A 17910-nucleotide genomic window follows, 5' to 3' on the forward strand; every position below is an offset into this window, starting at 1 on the left:
AGAGATAGAATTAAAGTATAAAATTCTCAGGCCGCAGCAGGTCAGGCAGCATCTGCAGAATGAGAGAAAAAAGTAGAAATTTTGATTCATTAGTACTAGAAAAGATTTTTTTAAAAAAACAAACATTTTTAAATTGCAAGGGAAAGGGGATAGATGGAGAGAATAAAGAAATGTCTGTGATGGGGTGGGGACTGAGGAAATACTAAATGACATGGTGCTATTGACTAAGAGAATGTTGAAGGCATGTAACAAGATTGGTGGGGAAAAAATGAAATTAACTGTGTCGGTCCTAAAGGACAAAATTACAGCAATTATTGAAAATCTGAAGTGAAAAGAATACCGATTATGCACCATCTGACCTTTTATGGTACTTGGTGTTGAAAATCCATCACTGAAGATGTGCAAGAGGCTAGTGGGATTTAAACCATAAGATGAAGACAGTAAGTTTTCAATGACACTCTTGTGGCACTTAAGGAATGACCAATCAGTCCTATATTTTCTATCGTTCCAGTTGTTTTTATAATCTTGTATTGTTCACTTGGGTTTAGTACTTTTAACCTTTAATTTTGGTGTTTGTCTCTGATCGTATTGCTGTTAGCTCTGAGTTAGCTTCAAACGGTTAAGCTGGACAGGAACTGATGGTTTTTCTAGAGGTGGGGTACATACATTGAGGTAGATGATGCACTGATGAATTATAAAGTGATTCGTTAACTGCTCTGGTACTTTGCTTCTCAGATGCAGACCACAAAGAAGAGCAAACAGCTGAGATAGAACAAAAGCAAGAACCAAGTAAGTGCATTTGAACTTGAAGGAAAATGTTGCGCAAAGTTGACATCGTATCAATTCTACAACTATGTTTCACCTTGTGTATTCTCACTCAGTAAAGTATGCTTGATACAAACTTTATCTATCTAGGCTACTGAATTCTGTAGCTGTTGCCTATTTGAAACGTAAAATTAATCTTATAATTGAAGTTCCCATTTGTTGATGTATCGTTGCTGCTGTCGGTAGCAACAATTCTTCTCCACTTCTGTAACGTGACACACATTTGATATTCCAAAATGTCATAACCGGAGGCAGGTAACAATTTGGGAGAGGTACAGTTTTGGACAGTTGTGGATAGGACAATGTAGGCATAGATTTTTCCAGAACTTGTGCTGTTAGGTAGACAAAAGCACATTTTTTGATGGGAATTGTGGCAACAGGGTGATCATGAAACTGAAGGCATAACTTTTTAATTTTGGTTCTGATTAGGGTGTGACATGACAATGCTGTTGAGTGGAATGTTTTCCTTTTCACTCAGTGAATTCATTTTGTACTTTCAGGACAGATATGGTACAGTTTAGGTAATAGTTAGTGACATCTTGTCCAGTAATGCATCTTATAGTTTCTGCATAATGTCCTTCACTACATAAAGTTCAAGCTACCATTGGACGTAAGCATTCCTTGTAATCATTGCAAGCAACAAACTGCTAAGCAATGAAACATGTGCCCATGTGTCACTTATTGGGTGCTTTTTATCTGTGATTGCCCAGCTTATTTCATTTAAAAACTTTTGCCCTCCACCTGTTTGTGACAGATTTGAGCTCAAGTTCCAGTAGTTTTGATGTATTGAGGTGTACACTTGTGTGAAATACAAGTTTTTTCCATTGTAGTCCTTTGCACAGTAGTGTAGTGGTTAGCGTGGCGCTAATACACTTGGGGCGTCAAAGTTCGGAGTATATTCCGAAATCATCTGTAGGAAACCTATATGTCCTCCCCATGGAATACATGAGTTTTCACCAGTGCTCTGGTTTCCTCCCACTGCCTAAAGATGTACTGGTTGGTAGATTAAATGGCCATTGTAAATCATCCCATAATTTGACTAAGGTTGAATCAGGCTCGGCTCAAAGGGCCTACTCGATGCTGTATCTCTCTCTAAGTAAAATGAATAGAAAGGGAAATGTACTGAGGTTTGGGGCAGTGATCAGCAAGTAAACTGAATTGGTTTCCTTAATTTTTGTTTGTTACGTGCCATGCTGTATGACATGAGCAATCGGAAGTGGTTTGCCGTTGTCTTTTTCTGGGCACTGTCCTTACAAGATGGATGACCCCTGCCATTATCAATGCTATTCAGAGATTGTCTGCCTGACGCCAGTGGTCACCGAACCAGGATTTGTGATGTACACCAGCTGCTCCTATATTGTAACATGACCCTGATCTGGGGAGTGGGGTGAGAGAGGCTAATCAAGTGTTACAGTTTGCCCAAGGGTGACCCGCAGGCTAGTGGAGAGAAGGAGGGCCTTACACCTCTTTTGGTAGAGATGCATCTCCACCCTCCCAGCCGTTCCAAAAAGTGCAACACTAAACCCTTAGAAGGTGTTGCAACTGTGGGTTACAAATTGAATTAAGTGTTTTTCTTACATTGGGGAACACAAAATGCAGTAGTTGGCCATAGGATCAGACACGGAAAATTAAACAATGACAATATATGTAGAACAGTACAGCACAGCACAGGAACAGGCCATTCATCCCAAAGGTGTAAGGTACTGCCTGCAGAATTGGGTATCAATGTAAACTGAAGCTGTAACCTGGCAGTCTTTCCAAAACCTTTATCCTGTGTATTTGGTCACAGTTTTATAGTGTTCACAGATTTAGAAAAGTGAAATTTTGAATGATGTTCCTTTTATTCTTCATCATATGCACCATATCTATTTGATCGGTAATTGTGAGAGATCCCCAAATGAAAATGAATTTTGGAAGCTTGGTATTTTAAAAAAGAAATATCTTTGTCCATCTCTGCAGATGAAGTAGTGCCACGGAAAAGGTCCAAGTCTGAAGACATGGAAAGTAGTATATCGAAACGGTGTCGGTTTTCTGAAGGTGAATATGAAGCAGCCTTAAAAGTGAAGATCACTGCCCGAGGCGAGATCCGTCAGACATTGGAGAAGGTATGTAATCTTTGCTAATGTTTCGCTGTGTCATTAGAAAATGGCTCTTTTTTTTTCACCATATCATTGGTCCAGTGTGTGATATCTGCTTAGTCAACTGGAACTCTTCTCTTTCTGCAACTTCTTGATGTCAGACAGGAACCCATGTTGTCAGCTCCAATCTTTGTAATAGTTTGGTCCAAGCTATTCTGTCTGTTGGTTACACTCTTGTTGTCTTCATACAGGTGATATTCTTTCCTTAGCTGAATTTAGTACAGTTTTTGAAAGGCATCCATATTTTGATTTTTTTCAAAATTCAAAGTAAGATGTATTATCAGTGTGCATCCATGTCTTCTCATACGACCCTGAGATTCTTTTTCCTGTGGGCATACTCAACAACTCTATAGAATAGTAACTGTAAACAGCATCAGTAAAAGAGCAAGGGCATAGAAGACAACAAACTGTTGAAATGTAAATATAAATAAATAGCAATAAATAACAAAAGAGCATGAAATAACAAGACAAAGAATCCTTAAAGTGAGTCTCAATAGATGAGTGTAATTACCCTCTTTTTTTTGTTCAAGAGCCTAATGGTTGAGTGGTAGTAACTGTCCTTGAACCTGATGGTGTGAGTCCTGAGGCTCTTGTATTTTCTGCCTGATGACAGCAGGGAGAAAAGAGCATTGCCTGGGTGGTGAGGATCTTTGATGATAGATGCTGTTTCCTGTTTCTGCATTTCATGTAGATGTGCTCAGTGAGTGGGAGGGTTTTACCCATGACGTACTGGGCTGAATCCACTACCTTTTATAGAACCTTGAACAGAAAGGCATTGGTGTTCCTATACCAGGCTATAATGCAATCAGTTAGCACGCTTTCCCACTACACGTATAGAAATTTGTCAATGTTTTTGAAGTCATGCCGAATCTCCGCAGCCTTCTAAGGAAGTAGATGTGCTTTCCTTGCAATTACATTTATATGATGGGTTCAGGGCAGGTCCTCTGAGATAGTGACACCTTCTCCATCTGACTCTCTCCATCTCTGATCCCCTGATGATTACTGGCTCATTAACCTCTGGTTTCCCTCTCCTGAAGTCTACAATTAGTTCCTTGATCTTGTTAACATTGAGCCTTCCCACTCACTGAGCACATCTACATGAAACGCTGAAATAAGAAACAGCACCTATCATCAAAGATCCTCACCACCCAGGCAATGCTCTTTTCTCGCTGCTGTCATCAGGCAGAAGATACAAGTGCCTCAGGACTCACAACATCATGTTAATGACACCACTGAGCCAAATTTTCATTCTCCCTCCTGTATGCTAATTTATCACCAACTTTGATACGGCCCACAACAATTATGTCATCAGCAGACTTGAATATGGTGTTGAAGCTGTACTTAGCCCCACAGTCATAAAGTGAGTAGAGCAGAGGCTAAGCACACAGCCTTTGGTGCACCTGTGCTGATGGAGATTGTAGAGGAGATGTTTTTACCAATCCAAACTGACTGGGGTCTGCAAGTGAGGAAACCCAGGGCCCAATTGCACAAGTGTGCAGATTCTTTCATAGCCCTACCAGGATATATTTCATTTTCTCAGCATCTCGCTTTCTAGACTGAAGTCTTTCTTAACCCTGCTAACCTGATACTGGCACTTAGGTTATTGGTTTTCAGGCCAATTATCTTACTTATTACAATTCTAGAAATTTGATTACTTCCTAAATCAGGTGTGGAAAAACGTGAAATGATGAATAGTAGATGATTGGCACTTGTACCTAGGATTTGTGGACACATATTAATCAGAATTTTTAGGCACATTATATAGGAACAAGGAGAAGAAGGTCAAAGGGTTGCTCAGCCATTCAGTATCTGATCCTATGCTTTATCCATTCCATCAGCTACCACCCCTGCCCTGCCTGCCACAACTTGCTTTGATGCTGTGTTTATTCTCCATCCAAAAACTTGTCGATTTCAGCTTTACATTTACTTAACTCTCACATGACAGATCTGCAGTTTCAAAGTTAGTACCAAGTCAACTTAGGTTTGTCCTACAACAAGCATTCTTTGAGCTATATGGTCCAAGGCCTCCTATAAATCGCCAGCAAGAGTGCTGCATGTGGAAATATCATACGTGTCTTTTTGCAGAAATCACAAAAGTATGTGATAGCTTAAGCACTGAGGCAGGTTTTCCAGCCGAAGCGAATGCATAGGAATGGGGGCAATAGTATTACCCACAGTGTGTAACTCCAATTTTATTTTTGCACAGATCGTTCAACAGATTATTGAAGAGCGTATCAATGCCTTGCAAAGTGGTGTTTTTGATAAGAAATTGGCAGAGCTCAAAAACAGAGTCGAAAAGATAGAATGCAATACAAGGCACGAATCTTTAATCAGTGGCTTACAGGTAATTATGAGAATCCATAGTCACTCTGTACAAAATGTGGAAGTAATTTGGGAAAAACAGTTGACAAATGACTGGAGTTGCTCCCAGTTCCTCACTGCTTGCAAATAAAGATTCAGGGCTTGATAATATGTTTGAAATGGTTATTGTGGATACCTCTGTAAATCTCCCTCAAATACTCAACTTTGTCTTGTGTCATTGTAAGCTTAAAGAGCACCTTTATGAAATTAGGATTTTGGTTCCAGTTAAACAGGTTAACCTGCTATTGGAATCTCTGTAATACAAGTAAAATGATTGAAAACACCAAATGTGTATGTAACCCTGAGGTTCGGCCAGCATGCGTTTGTCTAGGGGAAGACAGCTTCTGGCCCAGCCAAACTGAGAAATCTCGTTTGTGTGGATGCTGCGTGATGTGTTGATCCGAACCACAAAATATCAGACAGTACACCATAAGCAATTAAACAATTGAACTTGATAAATCTTAATCTGACTATAGGGTGAGTAAAGAAAAGAAAAAGGGCCCATTTTAATGAAACAGTCTAACGTGCACGTTGGAGCTCATGAATTCAACCATTCTTCCCCATCGACCTTCTCCGGGCGTCGCTGACCTTCGGACCCTCACTCCTAGTCTACCAACTCTCTCCACTCGCGTCTCCCCTGTTCATCTCTCGCTGACAAAAGACCACGAAATCCCTGCTCCCAGACCCACAAGAAAGAACAACATGCCTCTCATTGGCTAGCATACAGTCCAAAACCCCCGTTAGCTCTAGTCATAACTCAAACATTGCTGCTACAGAGAAGCCATTACCTTAGCAGTGAAACATTACAGAGAGCCATTACATTAGCAGTGAAGCCTTACAGCGTGTTACATGTAGTTAAAAATTAAAAGGCATGCCTATAGCCTGTTAGAAATATTGTAAATACTGATTCTACGGCTGTATGTCTATTAACGTTTGAAAGAGCAAATTTGTTCTTTGGAATCTAGGCATCATTGGCAAGGCTATCATCTTTAATTGTCATCTTGAACTACACCAGTCCATCTGGTTAAAATGCTCCCACGGTTCTGTTCCGATAGCGTATTCCAGGGTAGACCCAGCCATGATAAAGGATTGACGGTATATTTCCAAATCAGGATGATATGTGAATTGGAGGGGTACCTGCTGGTAATGGTGCTCCAGTGCTTGTTGGTGATGGAGGTTCTACATCTCCAGTTCAGGTTTATTGTCATTCAACCATACACACCAACATGTATACAGCTAGCATTGTTCTTCTGTGGCCAAGGTATAAAACACAGTCATATAGTCACACACAGCACATCTTGTTACAATCCAGCACATAGGAAAGACATTCTTGCCATAGAGGGAGTATAAAGAAGGTTCACCAGATTGATTGCTGGGATGGCAGGACTTTCATATGATGAAAGACTGGATCGGCTAGGCTTATACTCTCTGGAATTTAGAAGATTGAGGGGGGATCTTATTGAAACGTATAAAATCCGAAGGGGATTGGACAGGCTAGATGTAGGAAGATTGTTCCCGATGTTGAGGAAGTTCAGAACGAGGGGTCACAGTTTGAGGATAAAGGGGAAGCCTTTTAGGACTGAGATGAGGAAAAACTTCTTCACACAGAGAGTGGTGAATCTGTGGAATTCTCTGCCACAGGAAACAGTTGAGGCCAGTTCATTGGCTATATTTAAGAGGGAGTTAGATATGGCCCTTGTGGCTAAAGGGATCAGGGGGTATGGAGAGAAGGCTGGTACAGGGTTCTGAGTTGGATGATCAGCCATGATCATACTGAATGGCGGTGCAGGCTCGAAGGACTGAATGGCCTACTCCTGCACCTATTTTCTATGTTTCTATGTTACATACATATAAAGTAATATTGGCACATTCCCTGAGTGACATGGCCTGAAGATTAACAGGTTAACATGAAGTATGAGGTGCATGATTATGTAGGGCAATATAATGTCACTGTGGTGTCACTGGCACTATTATAACAAAACATGAAGTAGTATAACTATGTGAAATAACAGCAATGAAAAATGGAAAGTACCAGTGAATGTTGGGGAAGCCTAAACAGTTTTTAAATGATATACATTATTGTGAACATATGAAGGAATTGAATAGGATGCTGAATAGGCTACCAACAAAGCACCCAGCTTTGTTGTGGATGGTATTGAGATGAAAGTTTTTGAGCTACGTTTATCCAAGGAAGGGAAAAACACACTCATATTCTTGACATTGTTGAAAAGGCTTTGGGGTGCCAAGAGCGAGTCTCTGACCACCTCTAGTAGCCAGAATATTTATCTGGTTGGCTTAGTTATCTTTATGGTTGGTACTAACCCACCCCCAGATGTTAGGTAATGAAGTGACTTATTACTGATTTATCAGCCCATGCTTGAATATTTTCAAACTCATGCAGATTTGGGTTGTTACATTTGCCAAGAAGTTGAGAATGAAATTGAATGTTATGCGGTCATCTATGAACATTTCTGATAGTGTTGGTAGGAGTGTTAATTGTGAACATTCATATTTTTTAGCTTTAAGATAATCTAATTGACAGTCAGCTGAGAGTAGTGTTGGGGTAGGAGCTTTGGCTGACTAGAACTCTGGACCAAGATTTTTAAACTTGAACTTCTTAATGATTGTGCTCTTGTATTTTCTGCAGGCAAAGCTGATGCAGATAGAGAAAAGGCTGGGGTCAGCAAATCAAGCTCGCAATGATTCCATCTTGAAAAAGACTCAAGAGGTTGGTACCAAATGGGTTTGTTGTTTAATGATGTGGGGTGTTGGATCTCTCTCTATTTTCTGAGCCTTGGGGTTCTTCCAGGAGTTGAGAACGATGAGCAGTCTTAAATTCTTAAGGATCGTTTAGTTTAAAGTACAAACAAACATACAGATACTAAACAAGCTAAATAAGAAGCTGAGAAACAAAGCAGAGAGGTAGATGGACAGCAAAGAATGTGAAGATAAAAAGAAAAGGAAAGATGGCATCTCTGGAAAAAATACATCACTTCTATAATCGAGAAAACAGAAATTCCTTAGATAAGAATAAACCAATCAGTGGTTGCACAATTATATTACACAAGTAATGTGTTAGTACTTAGCCAGTGAAAAATGAGAAGGGTGGTAAACCATTAGTTTCTTAACTGCTATACTGCTTTCTACCAGTAAGTGGAGATGAACACCACATAATTTGAAAAATACATTATTTTGTTAAAAAGTACTAATAATTAATATACAACTTTTAGTTTTACATTGATTCATCTTACAAAAAGTATTTTAAAAAATCAGTGGTTTCCAACAGGTGGATGGTGGAGATAAGGTCCATTAAGTATGTACTTCAATAATAAACTAACTTTGAACTTGGAGCTATTTTGCTTAGTAACAGGCATGGTCAATTACGGTGACCTACCTATATTATTGTTTACCTTTGTTACCTCAGCAACCTCCAACCTCTTCACACAAACAGTCCTCCAACATACACCCAAATCCCAACATCGTCCAGTCCAGGTAGAATCCCTTCCAGTTCTGAGACCTGTACCATCAAAGTACATACCAAGATCTAACCTCAGAAAAGCAAATTGGACATTTTTCGCAGAATCCCTTGATCAACTTACCGATACCATACCACCAGAACCTGATCATTATGATGAATTTGTACGACTAATCTGGAAAGTAGCACAGCAGAACATACCTAGAGGCTGCAGAACCAAATATATTCAGGGATTGACTAGTGATATCAAGCAGAGTTATGGTGAGTATGTCAACTTATACCACCAAGACCCATTTGGTCAAGACACAATTGAAATGGGAGAGTCAGTTCTGTCCCGACTGAGCCAAGAGAGACAACAGCGTTGGCAGGAACTGATAGAAAACACAGACATGACCAAGAACAGTAAGAAGGCATGGGCAACTGTTCGGAAACTCAACTCAGACAATAGACCACCACAGAGAATTGCTGCCATAACACCCAGTCAGGTGGCCCACCAACTAATACTAAATGGTCGACCAACTAACAAGGAACGGAGGCAAAAGAAAAAGCAACACAGGAGATGGAGTCAGCTCTCTCAAACAGGAATAACAACTTCCCACCTCTCACCCTAGAAGAATTAAAGGATGAAGTATCACATATAAAATCCAACAAAGCTGTTGGCACAGATGGGATTCTTAATGAATTCCTTAAACATCTTGGACCTAAAGCAGGGGTCCCCAACCTTTTTTGCACTGCGGACTGGTTTAATATTGACAATATTCTTGCAGGGTGGGGATGGGGGTGGTGTTCAAGTAGGGTTGCCAACTTTCTCACTCCCAAATAAGGGACAAAAGCAGCAGTCAAATACGGGACACTTGTGTTTACCCCGAGAAAGACTACCATGACCATGAAACCTTGGGTAGGCATCTGTGTGCGCATGCGTGTACGTGCCAATTTTTTTCCCCTATAAATCGGTTTTGGCTTAATCTTCCGGATTCTGTTAAGTGAAACTACACTGTACATACATTATTTCTACTTTATATAGGCTCTGTATTTATCATATCATATTCCTGCTTTTACAATATGTTAGTGTTATTTTAGGTTTTTTGTTACTTGGTATAATTTGGTAGGTTATTTTTTGGGTCTGGGAATGCTCAAAAATTTTTCCCATATAAATTAATGGTAATTGCTTCTTCGCTTTACGCCATTTCGGTTTACGAACGGTTTCATAGGAACGCTCTACTTTAGCGGGGGAAATACGGGACAAGGGCGGTCGTGTATGGGACAAACCAATTTAGCCCAATATACGGGATGTCCCAGCTAATACGGGACAGTTGGCAACCCTATGTTCAAGTTCAACAGTGCGTGACAGGGAATGAGGAAAGGTGCAGCTGACTTGTATCGTTTCATATCGCCAAATCATATCGTTTCCTCGCGGCCCGGTACCTGGGGGCCACTGACCTAAAGCACTCCACTGGCTTCTGTCCCTTTTTAACTGTTGCCTAAGATTATTAAAAATACCTAAAAAGTGGAGAAGAACCAAAGTTGTTGCTCTCCTAAAACCCAATAAAGACCCCAGCATTCCTAAAAATTACAGACCGATTTCCTTGCTCTGCACCCTCTATAAACTCTACAAAAGACTCGTACTGAAAGGAATATCCCCCTTAGTCGAAGATCATCTAACACCAGACATAGCCGGGTTCAGGCCAGGCCGCTCTTGCTGCGGTCAAGTCCTGAACTTAATCCAGTATTGAGGATGGCTTTGAAACACGACAAATTACAGGGTCAGTATTCGTTGACTTAACAGCAGCATAGGACACTGAATCACAGAGGCCTTCTACTGAAATTATCTAAAACGTTGAAGAACGAAACCACAGTCAAAGTAATAAGAAGCCCCCTAGAAAATCATAGATTTTATGTAGAAATGAATGGAATTAAGAGTAGGTGGCATCCACAAAAGAACGGACTACCACAGGGATCAGTCCTGGCACCTCTACTATTTAATGTTTACACAAACGACCGACCAACCTTTCCTAACACGCGCAGGTTTATCTATGCAGATGACCTATGCATAGCAACACAAGCTAACTCCTTCCAAGAAGTTGAAGTACAACTTACAGCAGTCCTCGAAGCAATGAAGCAGTATTATGAAAAATAGTCTCTGAACCCAAATCCATCAGAAACTGAAGTGCGTGCATTCCACCTGAGGAATCGAGTAGCAGCTCGGAAACTCAAGATCTTCTGGTGTGGGAAGGAGCTTGAACACCATCCGACTCCAATTTACCTTTGCTGCCCACATCCAAAAACTCCAAGGGAAAGTTGGCTCTCGCAATTCTCTCTTGAAAAAATTAGCAGGCACGAAATGGGGAGCTGATGCTCACACACTTCGATCAACTGCCCTAGCACTCTGCTATGCACCTGCAGAATACTGTGCACCTGTGTGGGGCAGATCAGCTCCTGTGAAGAAAATAGACCCATTGCTTAACAAAACCTGCCGAATAATCACAGGCACACTGCACCCCACACCCAGTAACATCATACACAGACTTGCAGGCATTGTTCCCCCAGAGATCCGAAGACACACTACAACAAAAATTATAAAAGGTAAACAGAACCCGGATCCACGGCACCCACTACATCATCATGTGCCAGTTTCCAACCGCCTAAAATCAAGGAAAAGCTTTAATACAGCACGGAACATCCCCCCAGACATACAGGATTGACCTCTGGCAACAAACAGAAGCCAGAACCCCACCAGACAATACAGTACAAGACCCCACAGAAATGTTGCCAGACGGGGCGCTGCTTGACAGACGGAAGTGGTGCACTCTCAACAGAGCGAGAGCGGGAGTTTGTAGGACCGGAGACAATATGGTGAAGTGGGGTTTAAAGACCAGCGAAACCTGTGAGTGTGATGAATCCTCAATATACTGGAACAATACTAGAGTGGCTGGTTGGCTGGTGTGACAAGCTGTGATGATGATGATTGTTGCTTGGTTCCATAATGAGATGTTTGGTTGGAAAGGAGAAATTGAGATGAGGCAGATTTGTGTGAATTATTTTCTAAACGGGTAGAAAATTGTTTTTTTTTGTTGAAGATTCAGCTGGTATGGGTGTGGCCAAGATTTGTGTAATTTTCTTCCAGAATAATGTAGGTTCATTGAACTGTGTGAAACCATTCAGAGCAGCAGCTCAGATCTTGGAAGTTATCAGCCCAGATTCATTATCAATAGATGGTTTAAAACCCCCACCCAGTTGCTTCATGCAAACTTTCTGAATGCTTGGTATCGACCAGGCAGTGAAAAACTCAGATTTATTAGATCACATCCCTCAAACGTGTCTTATCACTGCGGCAGATCCCTTAATTGTCACCATGGCTCATGGAGGGTCTCTAGTGGCAAAGACCAGGTACTGAAGCAGATGGCTTATATAGGTCTGAGTGTTCTTGCATTTTTAAACTGTTGTTTTCATGGTCCAGTATTTCCAGATCAAAATGGAATAAAATTTAAAACACCTAAGTTTCAATAGAAGATTTTTTTAAATGACTGATTAGTGAACTTGTTTGCAGTCAATCAATAATAGCGGAATAATTTGTCATTTAATCTACTAAATGAACTGTTTGAAAATATTTAGTATTTGCTTTTAAATATGGTGGAATTTTGAGATCTAGATTGGTATTTCTCACTACACTTTAATATTTTAAAATAACGCACAATTTGCTGCTCCCCCTCTATGATCTCTGCTGCCCTCCGACTCTTCGACCATGTACTCACCCAGACTTGCTCCCACAGTCAGAACTTGTCCTTCCGTTTAAAAAAAAATCCTCCCTCTGCCCTCTTCTTCTATTCCTAACTCTAGCCTCTTTCTACTTCTCACCTATCTATACTACCTTCCCCTGGGTCCCCTCTTCCTTCCTTTTCTCCTATGGTCCACTTTCCTCCCCTATCAGATTGCTTCCTCTCCAGCCCTTTACTTTTCCTACCCACCACCAGCATTTAGTGTGTGTTACTTTGGCATCTACAGAATTTCTTGTGTACGTGTAGGCATGTTTGTTCATCACTTCTCAGTAGTGGTATAGATAGCTATCAAATAACTACATTTGCTGCTTATCCAATCACTGGCCTTTGTCGTTTTTTACCTCAAGAATACAATGTAATATACAATTATCAGTGAGTATCTGGCTTCACTTCATTTGCAGTCATCTAACTTGCTGAACTTTTATTGTAGATTTAGAAAGGAAATAACAAGAACTGGTAAATCATTTGATAATACAGGTATTTCATTTTTGTGTTGACCATATTCTAGAAGCTTGCTAACAAATCAATAGAATATGATACAATTAACATTCAGTACATGCATTCAGGAGCAGTTGAAAGCGGTTAACTTTAGTTGATGGCCTTGTGAGCATCTCACACCTGATCTGTTGCATCAGGGGAACCCAGAAGTGATCAGAATTTGGACTGATCACCATAAGACTGTAATTTTTATGTGAAGTAGCTTGTCAAGTATTGAGTTGTCAGGTGATGTTGAAACTTGCTATTAAAAGCAATTTGATCACCCTTCTCAATTTTCATGGTTGTTGGTGAGGGCATGCTGGTTATTTAATTAGTTGGAGAACCTATTGAGGAACTTATTAGTAAAAATTTTGAGTGATTAAGAAATGGTTGTTTGAACCAGCATCCTCAACTGAACTTATTGAAACATCAGATGCATAGTCACGTTATAAAACTTAAAGCAAAAGATGAACAATTTAGTTCTTCAAGTGATTCCTCCCTAATTCTTGTTGAGCACATAGTAAGAGGTACTAATTGTGAGGAAGCACATTTGTGAGCAATCCATGCTTGGTCAATGGAAATTTACTTAGTGGAGTCACAGTACATTTCTCAAAGCCTAAGTCCAGTTATTGTCCTGGCATAAACACAAAATACTTAGTAAAACCTTGTTGGATATTAAACAAGTACACAGTTTAAAACTGCTGTGTACTTCAGAGATGAAATTTAATTACAAGATCTGGTTTTGTTTTTGTTTGTACAATACTTAGGTTTCTGAGAGGTACAAGTTTTTCTATCTAATACAGATTTAGTAGCAAATTGTAGATGGGTAGATTGTGTCAAAAAGTTGCTCATCCTGGATGAAAATCCCTGCTGAGTTTGTGGAGCCAGGATTATTCCATGTCATCATTTTGTTTGCAAAACAGGCATGAACAGTTCTGGCGTTCTCTCTCTCCTTCTCCATTGATGCTGCCTGATCTGGATTTCCAGCATCTGCGGAATCTCGTGCTTATGAGCTGTTCACACTGTTCTTACGTGCAACCACTTTAGCTTTTGTTTTGAATAGTGTCCACAGAATTTGCTGCATAAGAAATTTAAAAAATGAATACTTAATGCTCTCATTGTAAATTGATACTGTAGTATTATGTGGTAACATTAAATCCTGCTTTAGTAGTGTGTTTGTGAAGAATTGTGATACATTATTTATAAGGGCTACAGAATTATGGATGGATGCATTCTGTCTCAACAGTGTCAGTTTGAATAAGGCAAATAAAAACTATGGCGATACCATTAAAATAGTAATTAAAATTTGACACTGTTAATTCACAGTAGTATCAACCTTGAAACTTTCATCAAAGGTCACTATACGCTCATTGGCCACTTTATTAGGTACACCTGTATACCTTGTTAATGCAAAGATCTAATCAAACAATCATATGGCAGCAACTCAATGCATAAAATCACTCAGACATGGTCAGGAGGTTCAGTTGTTCAGCCATCAGATTGGGGAAGACATGTGATCTAAGTGTCTTTGACGGTTGGTGCCAGACAGGGTGGATTGAGTATCTCAGAAACTGCATATCTCCTGGGATTTCCATGCGCAACAGTTTAGAGTTTACAGAGAATGGTGTGAAAAACAAAATAAAAATCCAGTGAGCAGCAGTTCTGTAGGCGAAACAGCTTGTTAATGAGAGAAGTCAGAGGAGAATGACCAGACTGGTTCAAGCTGATAGGAAGGTGACATTATCTTACAACAGTGGTGTGCAGAAGAGCACCTCTGAACACACAATGTGTCAAACCTTGAAGTGGATGGGCTACAGCAGCAAAAGACCTTGAACGTACCTAATAAAGTGGCTACCACTGAATGTATTTTTATTGACCAAGGAGGTTTAAGCAGTTAGCGTATCTGATTCCAAAGATTCCATATCTGCTGAAATCAACAGAAATTGTTGTACAGCAAAACTATTTGCTTAAACCTTCATAACTCCATATAGTTGACCCTTCATTGCTGCTCAATGAAAGTTTCAAGATTAATTCATGATAATATCGGTGTCAAATTTTATCAATTAAAAATGGCCTTGCAAGTGCCATCCAGATCCTCCTCCCCCCACCAAAAAAAACTATATGTAAAATCTTCAAAACCACAGAATTTGGGCTGCTCTGATGGCACTACCTGCTTTCCTAGTGATACTGTTTTACTTCCTTACCAGCAGTTGCAGGATTGGGAATCGCATTGCATTTAATGTCTAAGCAATTTCTGTTCTGTCTTTCTCTGAATGTTTATTGTGTCACACAGTTCTTCTCTACCAACATTTTATCGCATTCTCTGCCATCTCAATTCAGGATTAATGAGGAGCGGAGCTGTTACGCTGTTCATTTCTCATAATCATGACGTGATAGTGCTTATCTTTTTCTGGCAGCCTTTTAGTTTGCCTCTTTTACTATTAGTACTATAAGTAACGTAATCTAGAAACACTAGGCGGAATTGTGTTGCCTGAGCAATGGCACATCAGTCAAATACGGAACCAATGTATGAACTACTTTGTTTAAAGATATGGCAGAGAGAGGAATGAAGGCAGTGCTCAGGAGTAGAGCTTGTGACTAGTACTGAACACTTTAGCCTAGGTTTTCCTCGGATTCCTATGAATTGTTATGGATGTGAGACCATGTTTCTGAACCAGCCAATGATAAGCAGCAAACACACAGCGTGGAAGAGAATTCCTAGAAACGTGGTTTTCCATAAACAATTCTATAAACAGACATGTAGTTCTCGATCTCATTTATAAGTCAATGCAGGGAAAATTCCTGACAGTGCAGAGTTCTCCATGCAACCAATTAGTGACAAGACCCCCCCCCTCCCTATGTCACAGCTGAGTTTCTGTAATGACAACCAATCAACTGATTGATAAGTTCCAGGTGTTCAGAGGACACTACAAAAGGGAACAGTGCACTGATGATGTCTCCTCGTACCGTGACAAAACGTTTGCAAATAGATTGCCAAGTTCGGAGAACAACTCAACTCAACCATAAACAGTACTTTCATTGATAGGAAACTTCAGTATACATCAATTGGAGCAATATGTCATTTTGTAAAAACAACAATCTGACAGCTAGCAAAATCAGATCTGTATAATCCTAGTTTGTAAACCATAACTGTGAAGAAAGCTTGAAGGTTTTTTGTGAAGAAGTTGTGTAAATCCTGGCATGGTTTCTCAACTGGGGTTCTGTGAGATCTCGTGATTAAACAAAATTAACATTTTTTTAAAACTCCGAGCAATGCTAGTGCTCGCAGCGGTGGGCCGTGACCAAGCAGCCCCTTTAGCAATCTCAGAGGTCTCAGCCTAGTATGGCAGTGCAGAGTATTATTTATTCTCAGGTTTTGATGTGAGATTGGGGAGGCCGTTGATAATTGGTTAATTGATGATCGCTGCACTGCATGGAAGAGAGCACAGTAGGCTGATTGTGAGCACTGTATTGCACAGAGAGGAAGACGGTAGGCTGATGAGCTTGAGGTGCGTTTTCCGAGCATTGAAAGGGCTCCCCCAACTTGGGCTGTGACGTCAGCCTCTCCCTCCCGAATTACCTCCCCAACTTCCCCTTGTGCACCGTGAACTGACTTATGGGAGCAAACAAACAACTGGTGCAGTAGGAAATTGGAGGGAAACTTTTATTCTAAAGAAGGAATTTTTATGCGCCATGACTCAGCTGCTGGCCTGCCACTTTGCTGTTGTTGTAAACATTGCAAAAGGTGGTTAGAAGTAAATTGTATTGTGAAGCTTTTGTATTTTTTGCAGTTTTCTCATTTGATTGTTCATTATGCCCTTCTTTTTATACAGTGCATCTTTACAATGAAAGCTACTTATCAATGGCTTTTACATGGGCTGGTGATCCAAGTTGTCCTATTCCACGGTGCCTAGTCCGTGCAAATTAACTTACAAATGCAGCAATGGCTCCAGCAAAATTGAAAGGACACTTAACTACAAATCACAGCCATATGACATGTAAAAGTGCTGATTATTCTAAATGGCTATTGGAATCTCAAAACAAATAGAGTAAAGCTTTTGTTAATAAAGTCATAGTCAGTAAAAGGAAGCGGGAAGCAAGTTATTTAGTAGCAGACTTATTACCCAGAAAAGGAACAGTTGCACAGTTGGTGAGAACCTAATAATGACAGCCTGTAAAATTATAGTGGATAAAATACTAGGTCAAAATGCAGTATGAGAAATTGAAAACGTTTCACTCTCAAACAGTCGACGTATTGACTTGTCACATGATGCTGAAGAGGTTTAGTGTGATAAACTGAAAAACAACAGCTTCTCTATCCAGTTTGATGTGTCAACATATTTCACCAATAAATATCATGTAGCTTTTGTAAGATTTGTAAATGATGGTGAAATTCAAGAAAGCTTTTTTCTGTTGCAAAGAGAAGCCCGAAACAATTAAAGGCCAAGATATATTTAATGTCTGGTGTTTATATCTGGAAACAAAAGGTCTGTGTTGGCATCTGTACTGATGGTGCCCCATTCAATGGTTGGTTCCATGACAGGTTTCATTTATCTTTTTTTTAAAAAAAGAGAAAATCCTGATATTGTCGCAACACACTGCTTCAACATTGCAAATAAATTTTCATGTTGTAAATAGCAAAATTAAAATCGATTTACAACCTTTATTTAAATTAAATCTTCTGAGCCTACCTTTAGAAAAATTAAATCCCATTTTGGCTTAAGCCAGTTCTTTAAAAGAAACTTGTTATGTTTGCCTTATGAGTTTTAAAAATTTATTAAGGGGAAAGAAAGATTAATTTCAAGAAAGGTAAGCTAAACTTAACTACCTGTTTTCTTTCCCCAGGAAAGTTTGGCTA

General features: G+C 39.9%; 1 protein-coding gene across 12 annotated transcripts in view; it reads left to right on the forward strand.

Moving 5' to 3' along the window:
• LOC140204772 (activating transcription factor 7-interacting protein 1-like) overlaps positions 1 to 17910 on the forward strand; it is a 145846-nt gene that overhangs the window by 80574 nt on the left and 47362 nt on the right. For all 12 annotated transcript variants that reach the window (XM_072271549.1, XM_072271555.1, XM_072271545.1 and 9 more), the window contains 4 exons: positions 736 to 789; positions 2785 to 2930; positions 5170 to 5307; positions 7972 to 8052. In XM_072271549.1, coding sequence (XP_072127650.1) covers positions 736 to 789; positions 2785 to 2930; positions 5170 to 5307; positions 7972 to 8052 — 419 coding nt within the window. The remainder of the gene's footprint in view (positions 1 to 735; positions 790 to 2784; positions 2931 to 5169; positions 5308 to 7971; positions 8053 to 17910) is intronic.

The sequence above is a fragment of the Mobula birostris genome, chromosome 11 (assembly GCF_030028105.1).
Source record: "Mobula birostris isolate sMobBir1 chromosome 11, sMobBir1.hap1, whole genome shotgun sequence".
Lineage (NCBI taxonomy): Eukaryota > Metazoa > Chordata > Chondrichthyes > Myliobatiformes > Myliobatidae > Mobula > Mobula birostris.